The sequence below is a fragment of the Carcharodon carcharias genome, chromosome 6 (assembly GCF_017639515.1).
Source record: "Carcharodon carcharias isolate sCarCar2 chromosome 6, sCarCar2.pri, whole genome shotgun sequence".
NCBI classification, from domain to species: Eukaryota; Metazoa; Chordata; class Chondrichthyes; order Lamniformes; family Lamnidae; genus Carcharodon; species Carcharodon carcharias.
The window spans coordinates 936,828-961,951 of NC_054472.1; the positions used below are offsets into that span (position 1 = coordinate 936,828).

The 25,124-nt window shown below is 42.9% G+C and overlaps 1 protein-coding gene across 1 annotated transcript in view; it reads right to left on the minus strand.

Annotated features, from left to right (window-relative positions):
- avl9 (AVL9 homolog (S. cerevisiase)) overlaps nucleotides 1-25,124 on the minus strand; it is a 156,376-nt gene that overhangs the window by 73,694 nt on the left and 57,558 nt on the right. The window contains exon 7 of the mRNA XM_041189388.1: nucleotides 15,595-15,635. Coding sequence (XP_041045322.1) covers nucleotides 15,595-15,635 — 41 coding nt within the window. The remainder of the gene's footprint in view (nucleotides 1-15,594; nucleotides 15,636-25,124) is intronic.

Below are 25,124 nucleotides of genomic sequence, written 5' to 3' on the forward strand. Positions count from 1 at the left end.
ATGATTGTGCTGTATGGAGAGCTGACCACAGGTAAACTAAACAGAAGGTCCCACGCAAACATTTCAAGGACACCCTGAGAAGTCCCTTTCTGTGTGCTGCATTGACCATCGCCAGTGGGAAATGCAGGCCATAGATCAGGATGCCTGGAGATGCCACATCAAGAGTGCTACAACAGCCTTTAAGACTGAGCAAAGACCCAGCATAAAAAAGAAAAAGGGATAGATCCAATTGGCCCTAGCAGCGACTACACCTTCACCTGCTGTTGGAGAATCTGCCCATCACGGATAGGCCTGAATTGCCACCAGCAAGCCTGCAAACGTTAAGTACAGCCTTCCTAAAAATCTTTGCCTATGAAATGGAAAGGCAGACAATCTTCTTTACATGCTACCCCTTCTCCCCCCTCCCCCTCAAGTCTCTGACTTTATAAATTCAGATGGTCTGGAGATTTGACAATTCTTCCAGATCTTGTTCTAGCACATTTGGAGGAATGGCAGCCATCTCAGTTGCTTTGGGTGGATGTCGTCGGTTTGGTGTTGAAATTGTAGTACTCTGTGTTTCCAAGCTGTGGCTTTCTCCATTTAATTCACTTTTAGCACTCCTTCGAGTTGAACTTCTCTTTATCAACAACCCGTCTGCTTTGTTCAGACACTGTGGGTTTGTCTTGTTCCTTCTGAAAGGAATGTTCAAACTGTCAGATTTTCTTTTTCTGTGGGATCCACCATGATCTTGCTGGACATTGACGTTTTGAAAATGGAACCTTCATTTCCACTTGTTTCACAATTTACTCTATTTTCCGATCCTTTTTCCAGCTTAGGAATCTTTTCATTCAGCTCAGCAACTACTTTGGGAAGTTTAATTGTCTTTGTTTCAGTTACCTGTTTTTAAAGTCTGAATTTTCTCATCCATACTGCACATCTCATAGTTCATGTTTTTCAGATTGGATTGAAGTTCAAGAATTTCATCAGTTTTGGTTGTTAATTCTGCATTCATGTTAGGAAATAGAGATAGTTTAAGTTAAATTGGTATTTCTGGGTGTTAGGAATGAGTTTTAACTTTAAAGATAATTTTGATTTGTATTTCTGTATCTGTACATTAAGAATGGCCAAATGGAGTTCTAGTTTCACTTTAAAAAGGAAGTTGCATTTGTAATGAGAGTTTATGACTTAAGAAGTTAACCAAATGTAAGGGTAGAAGAATTGAGCTGTTGCCTAGCTACAGGGCCCAGAGAGGCAGGTCCCTCCCACAGACACACACAGAAAAGTTAAAGAAATAGCAGTTTTAAGTTCAGTTTGAAGCCAAGACCTCGGAGAGACTGGACACATGGAGAGGAGCTGCAAATTTCCCAAAAGAATCAAAAGGTCCCAAAGGAGTGAGACAGAAACAGGAGAAAGTTCAAAGCAGACCTACCAGTCAAAGGAGGGACAGAAACCTGGAAAAGGTCCTGTTAAGTGAAGTTAAGAATGAGAGGCAGAAAGAAAGGCCCCAAACTTCAGATTTTAATTCAGAAAAACTGCAGAAAGCAGATTTAAAGTGAGAACAGCTTGCAAGAGGCAAGAAGGTCCAAAGAGACGGCTGAAGGTCTATAACTCTTTGCTATGGGTATGTGAAGCAGTGCTACTGTTGACGGCTGAGATGGTCAGAGAGAGTACGAGAAAGAGACCTTGAATGTATATGGCAACCCAGGGAGCAGAAACATCGGAAGAAGAGTTCGAAACCCTGGAGGTGAACTCTTGCGGAAGGCATCTGAGAGAAAGCGTCAGTTTGGGAGAAGATTCCAAAGTGGGTCCTTGTAGAGTGGAGATTGGAAACCCTCGTATGAAAGATGGCATTCAATAAGACTGGTGACATGCATCTGGGGGGGGGGGAGTTGAGGAGAGATCCATAGCATCCGGTTCCGGTTGAGGTGGCATCTGTCACTTGGTTTCAGAGTGTGGTGTGTCTGACCACAGGGTGACTATTGGTTTACATGGATGTGTATTTACTGAGAACATTGAAGTAAAAGATAGCTTTTGTAACTTGTATGATCCTTACAAATCTGTATATATCTTTAAAGGTTTAATTGTGGGTGAAGGAGTATTGTAATATAGTTCATTTTTTCTTGTGAAATAAATGTTTTGATCTTTTATTAAACACTCATCAGCTGACTCCTGTGACTCTGTTCAGTAGCTATTCTCCACTTATCTAAACAAACAAACAAAAGTTAGGGTCTAGCAAGCTGGGTTCCACCCAGGGATCAGGCTTGTCCAAGGGTAATTTCAGCTGGGAGCGTAACATTCAAGCAACTGTTCTGATTCATCCGCTGTTCCTTCTCCTACTTCATGCATTTTTCACAATACTCAATAGACACTTCTGATACTTAAAGTTCATCCAGTTCTAATTTTTCATTAGCAAATTAATCTTTCGTATATGAAAGTTGGATCTCTACATTGAACTGTTTTTCCTTAGCAGAGCCTAATTCCTGGGTACAATCCTTCAAGTTCACATTCTTTAATATTACTTCATCTAGTTGTTTCTGAGACTCTTCACACTCCTTTGTTAGAGCTTCTACTTTCTCTTGCAACATTTGAACTTATTCTAGGTTCTTGATTTTCATTTCAGCTAAGTTATTTTTCAACAACTCAATAGTTCTCAGCACGTTTCAGGCACCCAGTGCTTTTCCTTTTAGTTCCTTGAGCTTCAGGTCAGGTTTGCATTTTCTGATCTTATTTCTGTCTCTTCTTGCTCTGTCTGCAGCAGAGTTTTGTCTTTGTCTTTCATTTCAGTTTCACCATTGGTCAGGTCAGTCTCTGGAGAAGTCTTAACTTGTTTCAGTTCTGTAACTTTGCTACTCAGATTCATTATCTGCTCGCATCTTTCAAAGTTTGATGGCTTTTCCTTTCAATGCCTCCTCCTTTCCATTCAGCTGGCTCTTCAGTCTCTTAGTTGTACCTCTTGGCTTCCTCTTGGGGAGGCAGTGACTTAGGGGTATTGTCACTGGACTGGCAATCCAGACCCAGGGTGATGCTCTGGGGACCCAGGTTCGAATCCCACCAAAGCAAATGGTGGAATTTAAATTCAATAAAAATCTGGAATTAAAAGTCTAATGATGACAATGAAACCATTTTCGACTGTTGATAAGGAAAGGAAATCTGCCATTCTCGCCAGATTTGGCCTACGTGTGACTCCAGATCCACATGAAAGTGATTGAAAGTGGTGGCACAGTGGTATACAGTTGGGAGGGAGTTGCCCTGGGAGTCCTCAACATCTTAAAATCCATAAAATCTCATGGCATCAGGTCAAACATGAGTAAGGAAACCTCCTGCTGATTACCACGTTACCCCCCCACCCAGCTGATGAATCAGTGCTCCTCCATGTTGAACACCACTTGGAGGAAGTATCGCGGGTGGCAATGTCCATCACCAAGACTGGCTCGATAGCATCACCACAGACCAAGCTGGCCGAGTCCTAAAGGACAAAGCTGTTAGACTGGGTCTGTGGTAGGTAATGAGGGAACCAACAAGAGGGAAAAACATACTTGACCTTATCCTCACCAACCTGCCTGCTGCAGATGCATTTGTCCACGGCAGTATCTGTAGCAGTGACCACCGCACAGTCTCTATGGAGACAAAGTTTCATCTTCACACTGACGATATCCTCCATTGTGTTGTGTGGCACTACCGATGTGCTAAATGGGATAAATTTCGAACAGATCTAGCAACTCAAGACTGGGCATTCATAAGGCGCTGTGGGCCATCAGCAGCAGAACTGTACTCAACCACAAGCTGTAAACTCATGGCTCGGCATACCCCCGCCCCCCCCCCCCCCCCCCCCCCCCCCCCCCGCCCACACCCCCCCCCCCCACTCTATCCTTACCATCAAGCCAGGGAATCTATTAAGAGTTCAGAGACCATGCCAGGAGCAGCACTAGGGATACGTAAAAATGAGGTGTCAGCAATAGCTGGTGAAGCTATATCACAGGACTACTTGTGTGTCAATCAGCAAATGATAGACAGAGCTAAGCGATCCAACAATCAACTGATCAGATCTAAGCTCTGCAGCCCTGCCACATCCAGTCGTGAAAGGTGGTGGACAATTAAACAAAGCAGCCCACTTGATTGCCACAAACATTCACACCTCCACCACCAATGCACAGTAGTAGCAGTGTGTACCATCTACAAGATGCACTGCAGAAATTCATCAAGGCTCCTCCGATAGCATCTTCCAAACCCACAACCACTAAAATTTTGACGGACAAGGGCAACAGATGGATGGGAACACTATCAACTAGAAGTTCCCCTCCAAGTCACCATCCTGACTTGGAAATATATCACCGTTCCTTCACTGTCACTGGGTCAAAATCCTGGAACTCCCTCGCTAACAGCACTGTGGGTGTACCTTCACCACATGGACTGCAGTGGTTCAAGGCAGCTCACCACCAACTTCTCAAGGGCAGCTAGGGGTGGAAAATAAATGCTGGCCCAGCCAGCAAAGCCAACATTCCATAAGTGAATTTTAAAAAACTCATTAAAGGAGGAGGCTCTAAGAATATCTCCATCCACAATGATGGAGGAGCCCAACACATCAGTGTAAAAGATAAGGCTGAAGCATTTGCTACAATCTTCAGCCAGAAGTGCCAAGTGGATGATCCATTTCAGCCTCTTCAGGAAGTTTCCACTATCACAGATGCCAGTCTTCAGCCAATTCGATTCACTCCACGTGATATCAAGAAATGACTGAAGACACTGGATACTGCAAAGGCTATGGGCTTGACAATATTCCGGCAATAGTACCGAAGATTTGTGCTCCAGAACTTGCTGCACCTCTAGCCAAGCTGTTCCAAAACAGCTACAACCCTGGCATCTACCCAGCATTGTGGAAAATTGCCCAGGTCTGTGTGGTACACAAAAAGCAGGACAAACCTAATCCAGCCAATTAATGCCCCATCAGTCTACTCTTGAAGATTAGTAAAGTAATGGAAGGGGTCACCAACAGTGCTATCAAGCGGCACTTGCTTAGCAACAACCTGCTCACTGACACCCAGTTTGGGTTCCACCAGGGTCACTCAGTTCCTGACCTTATTACAGCCTTGGGTTCAAACATGGACAATTGAGCTGAACTCCTGAGGTGAGAGGTGACTGCCCTTGGTATCAAGACAGCATTTCACTGAGCATGGCATCAAGGAGCCCCGAGAAAACTGGAGTCAATGTGAATCGGGGAATGCTCTCCGCTTGGTTGGAGTTATACCTAGCACAATGGAAAATGGCTGTGGTAGTTGGAAGTCAACCATCTCAGTTCCAGGACATCATTGCAGGAGTATCTGAGGGTACTATCCTTGGCCCAACCATTTTCAGCTGCTTCATCAATGACCTTCCTTCCATCATAAGGTTAGGAGTGGGGATGTTCACTGATGATTGCCCAATATTCAGCACCATTTGCGATTCCTCAGATACTGAAGCAGTCCATGTCCAAATGCAGCAAGACCTGGACAATATCCAGGCTTGGGCTGACAAGTGACAAGTAACATTCTTGCCATGCAAGTGCCAGGCAACGATCACCACCAACAATAGAGAAACTAACCATCACCCTTTTGACATTCAATGGCATTACCATTGCTAAATCTCCCACTATCAACCTCCTGAGGGTTACCATTGACCAGAAACTAAACTGAGCTAACCATATAAATAGTGTGGCTATAAGAGGAGCTCAGAAGGTATGAGTCCTGCAAAGAGTGGCTCTCCTACTGACTTCCCAAAGCCTGTCCACCATCTACAAGGCACAAGTCAGAAGTGTAATGGAATACTCTCTGCTTGCCTGGATGGGTGCAGCTCCCACAACACTCAAGAAGCTCGACACCATCCAGGATAAAGTAGCCTGCTTGATTGGCATCACACCCACAAACATTCGCTCCCTCCATCACCGATGAACAGTGGCAGCAGTGTGTACCACCTACAAGATGCACTGCAGCGACTTACCAAGGCTCCTTAGGCAGCACCTTCCAAACCCACCACTGCTACAACCTAGAAGGACAAGGGCAGCAAACACATGGGAACACTACCACCTGGAAGATCCCCTCCAAGCCACTCACCATCCTGATTTGGAAATATATCGCCCTTCCTTCCTTGTCGCTGGGTTAAAATCCTGGAACACTATCTCTAACAGCACTGTGGATGTACCTACACTACAAGGACTGCAGCAGTTCAAGAAAACAGCTCACCATCACCTTCTCAAGAGCATTTAGGGATGGGCAATAAATGTTGGCCTTGCCAGCATAAATGAATAAAAAAATATAGAACATTGCTGAGTCTTCTATGCAAACTGGTTCTTCAGTTCGTTCAATGACATTAAATTCATTTTGCTTCTCTGTAATTTTTCAGGGGAACAAATTTAGATCTGAGGGATCCTTGTAGTGTGCTAAGGTCCTTCAGCAGGATTTTCCTTTTCTTTGCAAAGTTCAATTGCTTCATCTTGAGTTTTCTTATAATTGAACAGAATCTCAACTTTGTTCTGCTGTTCTTCCATTCAGCTGTTCAAGAGTCTTCAGTTCTTCATGTTTCTGAAGGGTTATGTGCTCCTTTTGTATTTGATTGTGAAGGACAATCAGTTATTCTTCAACTTTTTTTTCTTGTTGACCTCTTGCCAACTCATGCCGCCCCTCAGTGCATTGCTTTGTCACTACTGATAGCTCAGCTTTTTCTGAAGTAATAGTCAACATCTTTTTTATTGCCTCATGTTTTCCAAAGCGATGTATTGATTCTTTAAAGAGTCTTTCAGCGTGGTGACTTCTGCGGTCACCTGACCTTTCTGTTGGTTGCTATTTCACTTCACCATCTTGATATCGGTGAGGGTGATGGATCCTTGGAGGAGGGCAGAAAGAGCCAAACCTGTGGCACCACGGGTGGCCCAGCTGTTCAGGAGGGAAGGAAGAAGAGCAGAAGGGCAGTACTGATAGGGGATTCTTTAGTTAAGGGAGTAGACAGGCATTTCTGCAGCCATCAACATGACTCCGGGATGGTTTGTTGCCTCCCTGGTGCCAAGGTCAGAGATGTCACAGAATGGCTGTGGGGGAGGGCAAACAGCCAGAGGTTATGGTTCAAATTGGTACTAACGACATAGGTAGGAAGGGAGATGTGGTCCTGCAATCGGAATTTAGGGAGCTAGGTAGAAAATTAGCAAGCAGGACTCCTAAAGTAGTAATCTCCGGGTTACTTCTGCAGTCACCTGACCTTCCTGTTGGTTGCTATTTCACTTCACCATCTTGATATCGGTGAGGGTGATGGATCCTTGGAGGAGGGCAGAAAGAGCCAAACCTGTGGCACCACGGGTGTGCCACGTGCAAGTGAGTACAGAAATAGGAAGATAAGACAGATGAATCCTTGACTGGAAAGATGATACAGGAGGGAGGGCTTTAGATTCCTGGGATACTGGGACTGGCTCTGGGGGAGATGGCACCTGTACAAGCCAAACGGGTTGCATCTGAACATAGCCAGGACTGAGTTCCTTGAGGGTTGTTTTGCTAGTGCTGTTGGGGAAGATTTAAACTAATTCAACAGGGGTGTTGGAACCAGGAGAGAATATTATAAAGTAATGCCAGGGTGTGTGGAATGCTGGGAGAGATGCAGATAGCACTCAAATAGAGAATAGTAAATTTATAGATGGAATCGGAGTAAGGGATCAAGTAACAAAGTCTAAATCAGGGTTATACTGCATGTATGTGAATGGACAGAGTATAGTTAATAAAATTGGTGAGTTACAGGCACAGATTGCCTTGTGGGACTGTGATATTCTGGTGATAATGGAGACCAGGCTTAAGGAAGGGCAGATCTGGGTGCTAAATATCACTGGTTACAAGGTTTTCAGAAAAGGTATGAAAGGGAAAAAGGAGGAGGGCTGGCATTTTTGGTTAAGGAGAGTATTGCAATACTGGAGAAAGAGGATGTGTCAGAGGATTCAAGAACAGAATCAATTTGGCTAGAGTTAAGGAATAAGAAGGGTGCAATTACATTGCTGGGTGTGATGTATAGACCACCAGTTAGTGGGAAGGATATAGAGGAACAAATCTGCAAGGAAATTACAGACAGGTGTAAATATCATAGAGTAGTTAATTATCCATATAAAGACTGGGATAGCGGTAGTGTAAGGGGCAGTGACGGACAAGCATTCTGAGATTTGTTCAGGAGAATTTTGTACAGCAGTATGTGTCCAACAAGAAAGGAGGCACTGCTAGGCCTAGTTCTTGGGAATAAGGTGGGCCAAGTAGATCAAGTGTCAGTGGGGGAACATTTAGGAGACAGTGATCATTATATCATAAGGTTTAGGATGACGGCGGAAAATGACATTGGTCAATCCAGAGTAAGAATAATTAACTGGCACAGAGCGGACTTCAATGGGGCAAGAACGGAGCTGGACTGGATAGACTGGAACCAAAGGTTGGCAGGAAAAACTGTAGCTGAACAATGGGCTACCTTCAAAGAGGGGATGGTTTGGGCACAGTCAAGGTATGTTCCCTCAAAAGGGAAAGATAGGACAAACAAATCCAGAGTTCCCTGGATGACAAAGGAGATAGAAATTAAGTTAAAGAAGAAGTGTGCTTACGACAGGTGTCAGGTGGCAAATACAGTTGAGAACCAAGCTGAATACAGAAGGTTCAGAAGGGATGTGAAAAAGCAAATACAAGAAACAAAGAGAGATTATGAAAAAAGACTGGCAGCTAACATAAATGGAAATCCCAAAGTATTCTATAAGCACATCAATAGTAAAAGCGTGGCAAGAGTAGGGCCTATGGGGGACCCAAAAGGGGATTGATACAGAGGCACGAGGCATGGCTGAGGTGTTAAAAGAATACTTTGCATCTGTCTTCACCTAAGAGGCAGATTCTGCCCAGGCCATGGGGACATTGGAGGAAACTCAGTCACTGGAAGAGTTTAAAATTGATAAGGAGGAGGTGTTGGATAAGCTGTCGGTACTTAAAGTTGATAAGGCACCGGGACTGGATGAGATGCATCCAAGAATATTGAAGGAAGTGAGGGTGGAAATTGCAGAGGCACTGGCAATAATCTTTCAATGTTCCCTGGATTCGGGGGAGGTGCTGGGGGACTGGAGAAGTGCAATTGTTCAACAAAGGTTGTAAAGATCTGCCCTGCAATTACAGACGTGTCCATTTAACTTCGGTGGCAGGGAAACTTCTAGAAGCAATTATTTGGGATAGAATTAATAGTCACACGGAAAACTGTGGATTGATTCGGAAGAGTCAGCATGGATTTGTTAAAGGAAAATCATGTCTAATTAACTTGTTGGAGTTTTTTGAAGAGGTAACAGAGATTGTTGAGGAGGGCAAGACTGCTGATGTGGTGTATAAGGACCTTCAAAAGGCTTTCAATACAATGCCACACAACAGACTTATGATGAATGTTATAGGTCGTGGAATAAAAGGGGCAGTAGCAACATGGATACAAAATTGGCTGAAGGAATAGGAAACAGAGTAATGGTAATTAGGTATTTTTCAGGTTGGAAGAAGGTTTCTGGTGGAGTTCCCCAGGGGTCAGCATAGAGTACAAGAGCAGGAAGTTTATAATGAACTTATATAAGACACTGGCTAGACCTCAGCTGGAGTATTGTGTACAGTTCTGGGCGCCACACTATAGGAAGGATGCGAACGCATTGGAGAGAGTGAAGAGGTTTATGAGAATGGTTCCAGGGATGAGGCTTCAGTTATGAGGAAAGACTGGAGAAGTTGAGACAGTCTTTTCCTCACCAAGGAAAACAAAGAGGAGACTTGATAGAAGTTTTCAAAATCATGAGCGGTCAGAAACAGAGTTGATAGGGAGAAACTGTTCCCACTTGTAAGTGGATAGAGAACCAGAGGGCACAGTTTTAAAGTGTTTTCCAAAAGAAGCAAACGTGAGGTGAAAAAATACTTTTCACACAGCAAGTAGTTAGGGTTTGGAATGCACTGCCTGGAAGTGTAGTGCAGCCAGGTTCAATTGAGACATTCAAGAGGGCATTGGATGATATTTAAATAGAAACAACGTGCAGGGTCACAGGGAAGAGGCAGGAGATTGGCACTAAGTTAAAATGCTCAGAGAGCCAGTGCAGACACGATGGGCTGAATGGCCTCCTTTTACACCATAACAATTCTGTGATCTTGCTCTCATTTCTGTTCTCGCCCTGCTACAACATTCCAGTGAAGCCCAACATAAGCTGTTGGAACAACGCCTCATCTTCCTATTAGGCACTCTATAGCCTTCTGGACTCAACATTGAGTTGAACAACTTCAGACCATGAACTCTGTCCTCCATTTGAACTTTTTCATCTAAGTTGCAGTCTGTATCTTGTCCTTATATTTTTACTTTAGACAGTGCTGACCCTCTTTTCTGCTATTAATATATTCTGCTGTTTTGCTTTCCAGACAGCGTTGACCTTCATTTTGCTATTAACACCTACTCTGGACTAAAACCTTTGTCTTTATACTATCATTACCACTCCCTTTATCTTGTGCTCCATGCCATCATTGTCATTTAATCTCTCCTACCCTCCAACTTATCCCTGATCTTTCAATTCGCTCCACCTGCCCCACTCCACTTTTTCAAGAGCATAAAACCTATCACATTTCTACCTCTATTTCCCCAAGAAATGTCATACTGGACTTGAACCATTAACTCTGTTTCTCTCTCCACAGATGCTGCCAGACCTGATTTTACACCATAACAATTGTGTGATCTTGCTCTCATGCTTTACCAGCATTTTCTGCTTTCATTAAAAGGTTATCATTTGAAACTGTTGTTAAGAAATAGATAGTCTAAATAAGCTATATTAGTATTTATAGATGTTAGGAACAAGTTGCAGCTTTAAAGTTTAAGTTTGATTTGTAGTTCTGTACGTGTGTGTTAAGAAAGGTCAAATTGAGGTTTACTTTCATGTTAAAAGGGTGCTTGCAATTCTAATGAGGGGTTTTACAACTCCTAAAGAGAAGGTAAACAAACAAGGATAGAAGAATTGGACTGTTGCCTAGCAACAGGGGGCCTGAGTGGCAGGTCCCTCCCACAGACACACACAGGAGACAGACAGCAGTTTGTTTTGGAAGCTGTTGGAGTTCAACTGGTTCTGAAGATAGCTATTCGTGAAACAGCCTAGAAAGGGGACAGATAGCCAGTCCCAAGCTAAAGAAAAGACCCCAAAATCCAGGGGAATGGAACAAGAGAAAGTCCCAAGCAGACCTTCCAGTCAAAAGAAGGACAGGAACCTGGAAAAGGTCCTGTTAAGTGAAGTTAAGAGTGAGGAGCAGAGAGAAAGGCTCCAAGCTTCAAATTTAAAGAGATAAATGCTTCAGAAAGCAGATTTAAAGTGAGAGGCAAGAAGGTCCAAAGAGACAACGAAAGGTCTGTAACTCTTTGCTATGTGAAGAAGTAGTACTGTTGACAGTTGAATCGGTGAGAAAAAGTGCGTGGAAGACAGCTTGAATGCATGTGGTGACCAAGGGAAGTGAAACATTGGAAGGAGAGTTCGAAACCCCAGAGGGGAACCCTTGCGGAAGATGTTGGAGAGAAAGCGTCGGTTTGGGAGAAGATTCCAAAGCAAGATCTTGGAGAGTGGAGATTGGAAACCCTTGTGTGACAGAAAGGGTTCAGTGAGACTGGTTGGCTCACAATGTGACAAACAACTGGGAGTGAGTTGATAAGAGATATATAGCATCTGGTTGAAGTGGCATCTGTCACTTGGTTTCAGATGTGGTGTGTATGACCATAGGATGCCTATTAATACATGGACTGTGTACTTACTGTGGACAATAAAGGATAAGATAGCTTTTGTAATTTGTGTTATCCTTACAAATCTGTATATATCTGTAAAGGCATAGTTGTGGGTGAAGGAGTATTGTAATATAGTTTTTTTTGTTTAATGGATGTTTCATTCTTTTGTTAAAAGTTCATCAACTGACTCCTGTGACTCTGTTCAGTAGCTATGCTCCACATATTTAAACAAATAAAAGTTAGGATCTATCATCTGGGTTCCACCCTGGGATCAGGTTTGTCCAGTGGTAACCTCAGCTGGGATCATAACACTGTACATTTCTAAATCCCTACATTCCTAAATGAAATAATTTTTAAAAATAAAATAAATTTATTAATATGAAATAAATCTAAATGTAAATGAGTGTAAATAGGGTTACACTCACCAGCTGCCTGGTTTCAAAGTGACTGGATTCCATTTAGTAGCAGAAGATGGCGCTGGTGCTGGAAAAGAGAAGGCAGTGATGTAGCGGTATTGTCACTGGACTAGTAATCCTCTGGGGACCTGGGTTCGAATTTGGAATTTGAATTTAATAAAAATTTGGAATTAAAATTCTAATGATGACCATGAAACCATTGTCAATTGTTGTAAAAACCCATGCCCTTTACAGAAGGAAACCTGCAGCCCTTACCTGGTCTGGCCTACATGTGACTCCAGACCCACAGCAATGTGATTAACTCTCAAAAGTCCTCTGAACGAGGGCAGTTAGGGATGGGCAATAAATGCTGGCCAGGCCAGTGACGTCCACACCCCATGAATGAATGAAGTTTAAAAAAGCTGAAGGAGCTCCCAGTGGCAGTGGTGACAGACAGTGGAAACTTTAACAGTGAGAGCAAATGGAGGGAGGAGAGCAGGGAGGGAGGAACAGATTAAGAAGTTCCTGATAGGAACAGAACCTCAATCTCCCCTGGGTCAAGAGCAGATAAAAAGCTCAGCGAGCTGTAAAGGGAATTAGCAATATTCACTAGCTGCACCTCAGTCGAAGAACAGCAGGAAGAGCTGACCAGTGAAAACTACGAGAACTGAGGTTGCTACCTGCAGTTGCCTTGTGAGCACATGGGATGTGCAGGCCATGGAACAGGAACTCTCTGGCAAACAACATTATAGCGAACATCGCAATGTTAAAAGGATACTCATTCCCTATTTTATCAGCGACAAGGTGGATCGAGTCAATGTTAAGTGAGGAATTACTGTACTTTTGTTATATTAATTCACGGGATGTGTTTGATGAGAATTTTGAAATCCTAGTGTTGTGAACCAGTGGCTAATGTAGGTCATTGAGGATAGGAGCGATGAGTGGGCAAAACCTGGTGCAAATATGGATATTGGCAACTGAGCTTTGGATGCACTCAAGTTTATGATGGGCAGCAGATGGGAGGCCATTGAGGAAAGCATTGGAATAGTCAAGTCTAGAAGTAACAAAAGCATTGATGAGCGTTTCAGAGGCAGATGTGCCAAGCAAGGGTGGATACGGGCGATGTTACAGGAGGTGGAAGAAGACTCTCCTGTTGATAGTGAGGATATTGGGACAAAAGCTCAGCTCAGGGTCAAATAGGATGTCAAAGCTGCAAATAATCTGATTCAGCCTTAGACAGCTGCCAGGAAATTGCAAGATGCTAGGGAGTGAAATTTGTCTGAGGACTGAAGACAATGGCTTTGCTCTTCCACAAGAACACAAAAATTAGGAGTAGGAGTATACTGTTCAGTCCATGGAGCCTGCTCCACCCTTCAACAAGAACATGGCTGATCTGATTGTGGCATCAACTTCATTTTCCTGTCGGCACCCCTCAACCCTCGACTCCTTTGTCGTTCAAAAGTTTATCTAACTCAGTCCTGAACATACTCAATGACCCAGCCTCCACTGCTCTCTGGGGAAGAGAAGTCCACAGAATAAAGATACTCTGAGAAAAAAAAATCTCAACTCAGTACTAAATGGGAGACCCCTAATGGTTAAATTGTATCCCCTAGTACTAGACTCCCCAACGAGGGGAAACATCCTCTCAGCATCCACCCTGTCAAGTCCACTCAGGATCTGATATGTTCACCTCTTATTCTTTTAAAAGCCAAAGGGTATAGGCCCACCCTGCTCAACCTTTCCAGGAATCAGATGAGTGAACCTTCACCGAACTGCTTCTAATACAAATATATCCTTTCTTAAGTAAGGGGACCAAAACGGTACAGTCTCCAGATGTGGTCTAACCAATGCCCTGCCCTGCAGCAACACTTCCCTAATTTGATAATCAATTCCCCTTGCAGTAAAAGCCAACATTCCATTTGTCTTCCTAATCACTTGCTGTGCCTGCATATCAACTTTTTGATATTCATCTACCAGGGCACTCAGATCACTCTGTACCATAGAGTTCTGCAGACTCTCACCAGTCAAATAATACACTGCTTTTCTATTCTTCCTGCCAAAGTGGATAAGTTCACATTTTTCCACATTATAGTTCATCTGTCAAATTTTTGCCCAACCTAAATCTCTTTGTAGACTCTTCATGTCCTCTTGACAACTTACTTTCCTACCTATCTTTGTATCAATCACAAATTTAGCAACCATACATTCGGTCCCTTCATCCAAGTTCCTAATGTTCAACTGAAGAAAATTTAAGCTAATTTCGGATCGGATGTTGGGCGAGCAGTCTGACAACACAAAGATAGTAGAGGGGGTCAAGGTAAGTGGCAATGGGGTAGAACTGAGAAACAGGAGGGAGCCGAGGACAAATTCTTGTGGGCTCTAGCGTTAACTGCACAGGTGTGGAAAGAAAATCCACTGGCTACAACTGAGTAGGCAAGAGTGGCACCAGGGTTAGGTAGCCTCACTCAGCTAGACAACAGTGGAGAAGAGTAGGAGATCTATGCTTTTGCAGCAGTAAACATAATAAAAGTAAGAATGCATTTTTAGCAAATTGATTTCTTCTTCTTTATGACAACAAGTTTAGGAAAAATAAAAGAGCAATTCTTATCAAAGAGCAATTTTGAATACTGAAATGTGTTTTTGGCTTCTGTTAACCAGACAGTTGATGCAGAATATTTTGCCGGACAGAAGGACCAATAACGAGTCACAGCTCATCATCTTCAGCAACATAGTGTACTTTTATGGCACCTTTCTTGTAACAAAAAATAAGAGTAATTTCAGAAACTAAGCAGAGAGAGAGTGAATTATGTGAGATGGTCAAAACCAGGATAGAAATGGTAGGTGTTGAGGGGTTTTGTGAGGAGAGGGGAAGGTATCAAGGTGGAAGGATTTAGGAAAAGTATTCCAGAGTATAGGATTTTGATGGCTGAAGCTGGTGCCAAACATAGAACAGAAGTAGGGGGCCATACAGAAGCGTAGGACAAGGAAGTAAAAGGTGATTGCTGGGACATAGTACTGGGGAGGATTGCAATAAAGAAGGACTATGGTATTATGAGATTTATGCATTAGGACAAGTATTCCAAAGGTGATGATCTAAGATCAGGATTGCAAGGAAGAAAATGCAAACTTTTGGGTGAACTGGAGATCGTGTACAGAAAAAAAATGAGAGACTAGGAGATGTCTCACATTTAGGATATTACGTCAGAATGTCTTAAAAGTAGTCACCAGTTGTAAACTTTCCCCAAGAGAAGAACACCATTGCTTGGTCTGCTCATGCAGTTCATATAGAATGCTACAAAGTAAGAACATACATTTGTGAACACGCAGAGATGCAGAATTAATGCCATGTTATAACTCAGGAATCAATCAACTAGCTATTATCACATTTTCTTTTATGTCAAGATTAAAATAGCCTCAACAGAAAACCAAAACAAAACTAAATCAGTGGAAAAATTGCTAATATCAGCTACTGTACCTTGTGTCTGAAATGGAGAACCAGGTCCCGTGGAGACAGACCTAAAAACAAAGTCCCAATTTATATGAAATTACAACAAAACTATTAAGCCTCCCTAAAGAACAGAATAATTGCAATAGAAGATTGACAGTACTGGACTCACAATCCCTCTTCCCATTCATTTGGCAGGTAGGAGACTTGCCATCTGTCTTCCTTCAACAGGTACTAGACTTGTTAGAGAATCATAGAATGATACAGCACAGAAGGAAGCCATTTGGCCCATTGTTTCTAGGCAAGGTTCTTTGAAAGAGATATCCCATTAGCTCCACTACCCTGTCCTTTCCCCATAAAGCATCAATTTTTTCTCCTTCAAGTATTTATTCAATTCCCTTTTGAAAGTTATTTGATCAGCTTCCACCACCCTTTCAGGCACTGAATTCCAGACGATAACACATTACATAAAAAACTGCTTATCTTCCTTCTGGTTCTTTTACCAATTACCTTAAATGTGTGTCCTCCAGTTACCAAGCCCTCGACTGTTGGAAATACATTAATAAGGAGAAACCATCAAAACCATTCATGACCTCGAATATGTCTATTAAACTTTCCTTTAACCGCCTCTGTTTAAAAGGTGGACAACCCCGGCTTTTCTAGTCTCTCCACATAACCAAAGTCCTACATCTTTGGTTCCATTCTTGTGACTTTCTTCTGCATCCTTTCGAAGGCTTTAAATAAAATTACATAGAATATACAGCACAGAAACAGGCCATTCATCCCAAATAGTCTGTGCTGTGTTTACATGCCATACAAATCTCCTCCAATTCCATCTAATCATCTCAGCCTTTCCGCGTATCTTTGGTTTCCTTTTACTCTCATTCACTCGTCTAGTTTCCTTTTGTAAACATCTAAGCTATCTGTCTCAGTCCATTTCCCATTGCAGCGCGTTCCTCAATCTAACCAGAGTAAAGAACTTTCTCCTTATTTCTGTATTGGATTTATTACTATCCTGTGCTTCCTAGTTTTGGATTTTCCCACGTGTGAAAACATTCCCTCCATACCCCTATAACCCAATTCTAATTTTAAATACCTCAAGCAGATTTCCTCTAAATCTCTTTAAAGAAAAGGCGCCAACCTATTCAATCTTTCCCAACAGCTATACTGTAATCTCTTAGTTCTGGTATTGCCTTGACACCCCACAATACTCAAGCTGGAATCAAACCAGTTATTTATAAAATTTTACCATGACATCCTTACTTTTTTATATTGTGCCTCTGTTTATAAAGCCAAGGATCCAGTATGCTTTGTAAAATATATAGCCTTCTCAGCTCCTCCTGCTACCAAAGATTTGTGTACATACCCCCAAGGTCTCTGTTGCTGCATCTCCTTTAAAATTGCACCAATTAATTTATATAACCGGTCTTCATTCTTCCTATGAAAATGCATGAATTCACAATACAGCAGATTGGGGCTTTTTTCTTTAGAGATGAGACTTAGAGATCTGACCAGACACAACCCCCGCCCCCCTCCCCAAGGCCTGACTTCCCAACCCCCCGACCTCCCCCAAGGCCTGACCCGACTCCCGCCCCCTCCAAAGTCACAACATGACCCACCCCCGCCAAACCGCACCCCTCCCACCCCCCCACACCCCCCAACCCTACCCACCTAATTTATACATTTACCTTGTTCCTGGCCTGTCAAAGACCTTTGAATTTGGCTGGACCTTTAACTTACCTGGTTTACAGCAGCTCGTGTCATAAAAAGGGGGTGTGGGCTCCTTGCATCTGACAGAACTGCACTTGATGCTAGGCCCTGAGGATGCACTGCACTGCCTGGATTTCACCTGGCCTGAGTCAGAAGGTCAGGTGAGACAGGATTGAAAAAAAATTGCTGTAAAATACTAGCAGCAGAGTGGCAATCCGACTCTGACTGCCACTCAAAGGAAGTTCAGGCCCGAGAAATTTCTTTGCTCAGTGGTTAAAATATGGAACTCGCTGTGACAGGAATTGGTTGACGCAGAGAGCTTAGATTTTTACAAAAGGATATAAAATGTTACATTCCATCTGTCATGTGGTCTGCTGATTTCACCAGTCTGTCTACCAAAGTGCCTTTAATCCCAGGGGCTTCAGATTTGTTAAATTTCACCTCTCTTCCTACTTGTTCGACAGGTAGGAGAAATGCTATATCTCTTTTGATCAGAGGTCTTAGTACTTTAGGAAGTTAAAACACCTAGCTATTTTAATCCACAAGACCATAGGATGCTGTATAACAATGATAAAAACAGCTCAACAATATTGCAACCAATGTTAGGATCCTTGTATTATGAGAATGGATTGAGAGAGATATATGCTAACACATGGTTTAGATTAGGTCATTAAGATCTGAAGGGGAATGTCTGATGAACTGGTTTTAGGTCAGTGCAATTTGGAACATAAGAAATAGGAGCAGTAGTAGGCCAAACAACCATTCTACCATTCAATAAGATCATGACTAATGTACTTCCAACACCATTCTCCTGCACTATCCTCTTATCCCTTGATGTTTTTAATATGTAGAAATCTATCAGTCTCAATCTTGAACAAACTCAATGACTGAGCCTCCACAGCCCTCTGGGGTACAGAATTCCAAAGGTACACCATCCTCGAGTGATATCTCAGTCCTAAATGGCCTATTCCTTACTCTGAGACTGTCCCCTCTGGTTCTAGACCACCCCAGCAAGGGGAAACATCTTTCCTGTATCTATCCTGTCGAGGCCTGTAAGAATTTTGTATATTTGAATGAAATCATCTCTCATTCTTTGAAACCTTGGGGAATAAAGGCCCAGACCATTCAATCTTTCCTAAAAGGACTAGCCTCCATCCCAGCAATTAGTCTGATGAACCTTCATTGCACTCCCTCTATGGCTAGGATATCTTTCCTGAGGTAAGGAAACCAAAACTGTTCACAATACTCCAAGCATAGTCTCACCAAGGCTCTATATAATTGCAGTAAGGCATCTTTAAGCCTATCCTCAACTCCTCTAATAATAAAGGTCACATAGCATTTGCATTCCTAATTGCTTGCTGTACCTGCATGTTGGCTTTGTGATTCATAAACAAGGACACCCAAGTCCCTTTGAAGTTCAACACTTCCCAACCTATCATTAAGAAATACTCCGTATTTCTGTTTCTCCTACCCGTGAATCACCTTGGATTTCTCCACGTTATTTTCCATCGGCCAAATTTTTTATCTGCTCACAGCCTCTCCAAATCCCCTTGAAATATCTTTGCATCGACCTCACAACTGATACTTCCACCTAGTTTTGTGTTATCTGCAAATTTGGAAATATTACATCTAATACCCACATCCAAATCATTGATAGAGATTATGAATAGTTCGGGCCCAAGTATGACACTTGCCATACCTCACTAGTCACAGCTTGCCAACCTGAAAATGACCCATTTATTCATACTCTCGGTTTTCTGTCCATTAACCAGTTCTCAAACCATGCCAGTATATTCCCCCTGTAGAAGTATGCTCTGGGAGGTTTCTTAGTCCAACAATACAAACTTTATTTACACAGGAGCCTCTTTGGCTGCCAGCCCCTCATACAACCATTTTCTAGGGAACTCCTCCCCTAGAATTTATTCCTCCCCATGCTAGCTACACATTGGTTGAACAAATCATGTGACCTCCAGTCAGTTGGACTGATCTTAAAGTGACCTTCATCACATCCCTCCCCCCTTGCACATCATTTCAGTTAACAATTGCTTAGCACAATTGAACCAAGAATTTTCTGAATTCTAAAAATAATTACACATGTTGTTAGTCCAGGCTTCAATTGCACAATACACCCCATAGTTATAAATAAAGTCTTTGGGGGGTGGGGAGGGGGGGATTTCGAATGCACGTCGAGCAGCATAGTTCGACAGGTTGAGGCTTCTACTGGATCAACATTTTCTGGAACTGTACTAACAGGTACCTCCTTTCACACAGCCAATTCATTATCATTAACTTCCACAGGGATGTCCTTGATGTTTATTACAGGTCGACCAGAATCTTCAGTGTGCACAGGCTCGCCAACACTCAGTGGTAACACTGAACATGGGAGTGCCTCTCTAGCCCTCAAGTGGTCAATGTGCTTCCGAACGATCCATCCCTCTATCCTTACTTGATACACGAGAGGTCTGGTCTCAGAGTTTACGCTTCCAGGAATCCACCTACGACCGCTACTGAAGTTTTTCATGTACACATTTTCATTAGTCGAGAATTTCCTAGCTCTACTGTAAGAATCACGACTTGTCTTCTGGTTGCACTGACTTGACTCCACCCTCCCTGTAAATTTGGAAACACAAGGCTTCACCTTGTCCTGAGACCACGTTTCACTAGCAGTTCAGCAGAAGGAAAAGCTGTCGTTGCGTATGGGGTGGTGCAGTAACTCAGCAGAAAACACGAGACTCGGGTTGCTACAGCTCCACCTGATAGATTTTTCATGCCAGATTTAAAAGTTTGTATGGCTCTCTCGGCTAAGCCATTCGGTGCTGAGTGGTAGGGCGCTGTCTTTATGTGTTTTATACCATTGAGAGCGATGAAGTTTCGAAACTCCGTACCCTTGAACACTGCCCCATTATCGGATACGATTACTTCAGGCAAACCATGAGTTGCAAAACAGAGCCACAGCTTCTCGATGGTAGCCATCGATGTTGCTGTCTTCACCTCAAAAATTTCTATCCACTTAGAGAGTGTACATCAATTACAAGGAGAAACAATGCACCCATAAATGGTCCTACATAATCAACATGGATGCAGACTCATGGGCGGCCAGGCCACTCCCAAGGGTGTGTAGTGGAGCTGTGGCTGGCAGATTTTGCTGCAACTGGCACTGTTGGCAGTGCCTTACCAGGTTTTCAATACGAGTGTCAATTCCAGGCCACCATATATAGCTCCTGGCTATCATTTTCATTTTTGAGATATCAAGGTGGCCACTGTGTAGCTCCATCAGGAGCTGTCCCTGTCCGGCACAGGAATGACCACTCACGCTGCCCATAACACAATACCATCTTGACAACTAAGTTCATATTTAAGGATGAAGTAGAGTTTCGTGGCCTTTGAAACAGTCTCATTTCCTTATCCCGTAATGACTTTATCTCGCACTCCAGAGAACAATGGATCCTGACTGGTCCAGGTTTTGATTTGTTTCGCACAGACTGGTAGCATATCCAAAAAGTTTAAGGCTAACACAATTTCTTGAGGAATAGGTGTACATGTACTACTTTTTCCCAAGGGCAGGAGACTCAACGCGTCCGCATTCTCACTATGTACCCCCAGTCAGCATTCGAAGGTGTATTCATATGCAGCCAGGATCAATGCCCACCTCTGAATCCTCGTAGAGGCTATTGGTGGAATAGACTTCTCCTCCTTAAAAAGGCCCAACAGCGGCTTGTGGTCTGAAACAATAGTGAAATGTCTCCCATGTGGATACTGATGGAACTTCCTGATGCTGAAAACTACTGATAGGCCCTCTTTTTTGATTTGAAAATAGTTCTTGACATATATCCTATTGGCCTTTCTGAGCCATCAACCATCTCATGGGACAACACTGCCCCAACACCATATGGAGAGGCGTCACAGGTCATTGTTTGTCCCTTTGATGGGTTGAAGTGTACAAGTGGGCTTGAAGGCTGCATCAATTGCTTCACCTTGTTTTAAGCCATTTTCTGAGTTCCCCAAAACCAGCCGTGGTGCTTCTTTAGAAGGCCGTCTAAGGGAGTCGGCACGGTGGGTAGATTTGAAAAAACGACTATTCATAGAAACAATTTGAGTTCAGACACGTTATTGGGGGAAGGTGCTTCTTTTATGGCCCTGAATCTCTCCTTGACAGAGTGTAGCCCTTGAGCGTTGATCCTATGTCCCAGGTAAGTCACTTCCTTGGCTTGAAAAAGTGCATTTTTTCTTTCTTGATGTGGACCCCAGCCTCCTGAAATCTTTCTAGTGTCTCTTGTAAATTTGCCAGATGTTTAGCCTTCGTGGCCCCAGTGATGAGTGCACCATCGAGGTATACCACAACCTGGGGCAACCACTGTAGTCGGCTCTCCATTGTGCATTGGAATGTTGCAATGCCAGTGAGTCACCAAAAGGCAGGTGTGTGTACTGAAAAAGCTCTTTGTGGGTGTTTATCATGACATATCATTGGGGACCATCATCCAGCTTAAGCTGCTGGAAGGCATGACTCACGAGAGTCATGCCTTCCAGCAGCTTGGTATATGACTAATTCCCGGCCAGGTTTGCATAAAGATCTTCGATTCAGGGAGGGGGAGCGCGGGAGGAGGAGGGGGGGGGGGGTGGTGGGGTAGCATGGGTGGGCAGGCAGGGAAGGGAGGGGGAGCGTGGGCAGGGAGAGCGTGCGCATGGGGAGAGAGAGAGAGGGAGCATGCGCGCAGGAGTGTGTAAGTTGGTCTCTAAAACATACAGGCAGCAATTTTGACACATAAGGAAACAGCCTGGACAGACCTATATTGAATTTGAGAGGGTAAAGCAAAGTAATTTTAACTGTTGAATACGTGCATTAAAAGGTAGATACAACATATGAAGCTCTTAGGAAAATAATTCTTCTGGAAGAATTTAAAAATTCACTTCCTCCAGTTGTTACAACCCACATTAAAGACCAGAGGGTTGCAATAGCTGGACAGGCAGTAGAAATGGCTGACGATAATGAGTTGGTCCATAAATCTAAACCCTTTTTTCTGTCACTCCCACAAACTCAAGGCTAGAAGAAGGGAAGATGAAAGGAAGGCAAGTACCCAGGGAAGAGAAGGGACAGCTAGAAATTCACCAGGAACTCCCCAGACCAGAAAGGAAGGTGCTGAGGGTGCAAGTGATATTCAAAAGCCTAAGTGATTCCATTACAAGGTGGGATACGTGCTGATTACTGGAAGTTGTGCAGGAAAACCATGAGACTTATTGGGGTACATAAGAGCAATTCAGGAAAAGAAGCCCTGATTGAAAATACAGCAGATCAAGTTATAGCGTTAACTAAAGCTGTGAAACCAAGTGTGAACACTTTTGAGTTCAGGAAAGGTGACTACAATACATGAGAGTTATAAAGAATTCTTGCCAGAAGGAAAAGCAACCCCTTATCCCTCAAATGAGACAGATAAACCTATAATTATATTAAGAGACATGGAAGCCACTCAAACACTTTTGCTTGAGAAAGGCATAACTTTACCCCCAGAAAGCGCATTAAAAGCCAAATTTTAACAAATGGTATTGGCGGGGAGTATATACCCTAACCTTGTACCAGGTGCACTTGGAGTGTTACCTAATATCTGGGATAGTGACAGTAGGAGTTGTTCAGAAGTTACCTGTAGACAGAGTTGACTTACGCCTAAGAAATGATTTGGCTGGGGCGAAGGTAGTAGCTTCTCCCATAATTACAGAAAGTCCAAGTGGGGTTAAAGAAATGGAGCAGTTACAGGAAAAGGTTCCAGGAATTTTTCCTTCATATGTGATGACCTGAGCAAATGGCTAAGCAAGGTCCATCATCGGACATCAAAGTGATATCACAGACAGATGTTTGGTTGAAACTTTCTTTAAAGACTTAGATAATTCGAAAGAGATGTTTAGTAGATCTTCTCTAGTTGGGCTGCAGCAAGCTGATCCGGAGTTATGTAAGATAGCACAATCAGACCAAACAAACTGAGGAAGTCCCAGAATGCTATCATATTAAAAATGGGATACTAATGAGGAAGTGGAGACCACTTCACTGACCTGCAGATCTGGTGCAGATGGTTGTTCATCAGCTAGTGTTACCACCCAAATATCATAAAGAGATATTACAGATAGCACAGGAAATTCCTATGGCAGGACAAGTAAGGATACGGAAAACTCAAGAGCGAATAAATTGACAGCTTTACTGGCCAGGTCTTCACAAGGACATGGTGCAGTTTTGTAAAAGTTGCCATATGTACCAGATGGTGGGAAAACCACAATCAAACTGAAATCCTTAATTCCCACACCAGTTTTTGACGAGCCATTTAGTAAAGTGTTAGTAGACTGTGTGGGACCGTTACCAAAAATGAAAGCAGGACACCAGTACACCCTTACTATAATGGATATAATAACCTTTAAGAATAGTTACAGCTAAAATAATGATACAGAAGTTAACACAATCTTTCACTGATATGGATTACCAATAGAGACCCAGTTGGATCAAGTTTCTAATTTTATGTCTAGAATTTTTCAAAACACAATGAGTAGTTTGGGCATTAAACAGTCCACAGCAAATCATCACCAACACAGGAAACTTTCGAGAGGTACCTTCAAACTTTCAAAACAATGATTAAGGCATATTGTCATGAATAAGCCCATGATTGGGACAAAAGTTTGGACTTTCTTTTATTTGCTACATGAGATTCACCAAATTAATCTATTGGTTTTAGCCCTTATGAATTAATTTATGGACATGAGGTAAGAGGTCCTCTGAAATTAATCAAAGAAAAGTTTTTAGGAGAGAGGGGCAAATCCTCTATGATAGATTACGTCCGTGTTCCAGGAACAGCTCACGGGAACCTGCAAAGTGGCTCATGAACATCTTAAAAAGTTTCTCAGGCAAGGATGAAGAGATGGCAGATATACAAGCTATGACCCAGGCATTACAACCAGAGGATGAAGTATTACTGTTATTGCTTTTACGAGGGGAATCTCTGAAAGTACAGTTCAGTGGGCCATACAAGGTAATTAAGAGGGTTGCTAAATTAAATTATTTGATAGACACCCCAGATTGTAGGAAAACTAATCAGCTGTGTCATAACAATATGTTAAAACAATACCATTGTAGGGAGGAGGATAAGAAGGTGCAGGTATGTCAGGTAGTAAGCACAGTGGAGGATAAAGGGACAGTGAGGGTGAGGCGGAAGATTTAGACAGTTCACGGAACCTCCTATTATCTGGTTAACTAACGCTGAAATATTAGGACAGTTAGACACCATATTTTCATACTGAGAGGCAGGGCAACGAGAGGATCTAGTGAGGTTACTTATAGAATTTAAGAAATCTGTAGGGACAAACTAGGATGTACAACCTTAGGCATACATGACGTGGATGTAGGCGAATCCCCTCCTATAAAACAATATCCTTATCGATTAGAGCCAGAGAAACACGCTCAGGTGAAAGCAGAGGTAGCAGAGATCCAGTACATGTTAGAAAATCATCTCATTGAATCCAGCCAAAGATGATGAAGTTCACCTGCTGTGTTAGCGTAGTGGCTAAACCAGACAATTCGACCAGATTCTGTATGGACAACGGGAAGGTCAATGCAGCAACAAAAACAGATTCCTACCCAATTCCTCGCTTGAAAGACTGTATTGATAAAGTTGGCTGTGCCATGTTTCTATTTTTTTTATTAATTTGCGGGACGTGGGCTTCGCTGGCTGGGCCAGCATTAATTGCCTATCCCAAGTTGTCCTTGAGAAGGTGGTGATGAGCTGCCTTCTTGAACCACTGTAGTCCATGTGGTGTAGGTACACCCACAAATAATCTGTTGAAAGGATATTGGCAGGATCCTTTAACACCCCAAG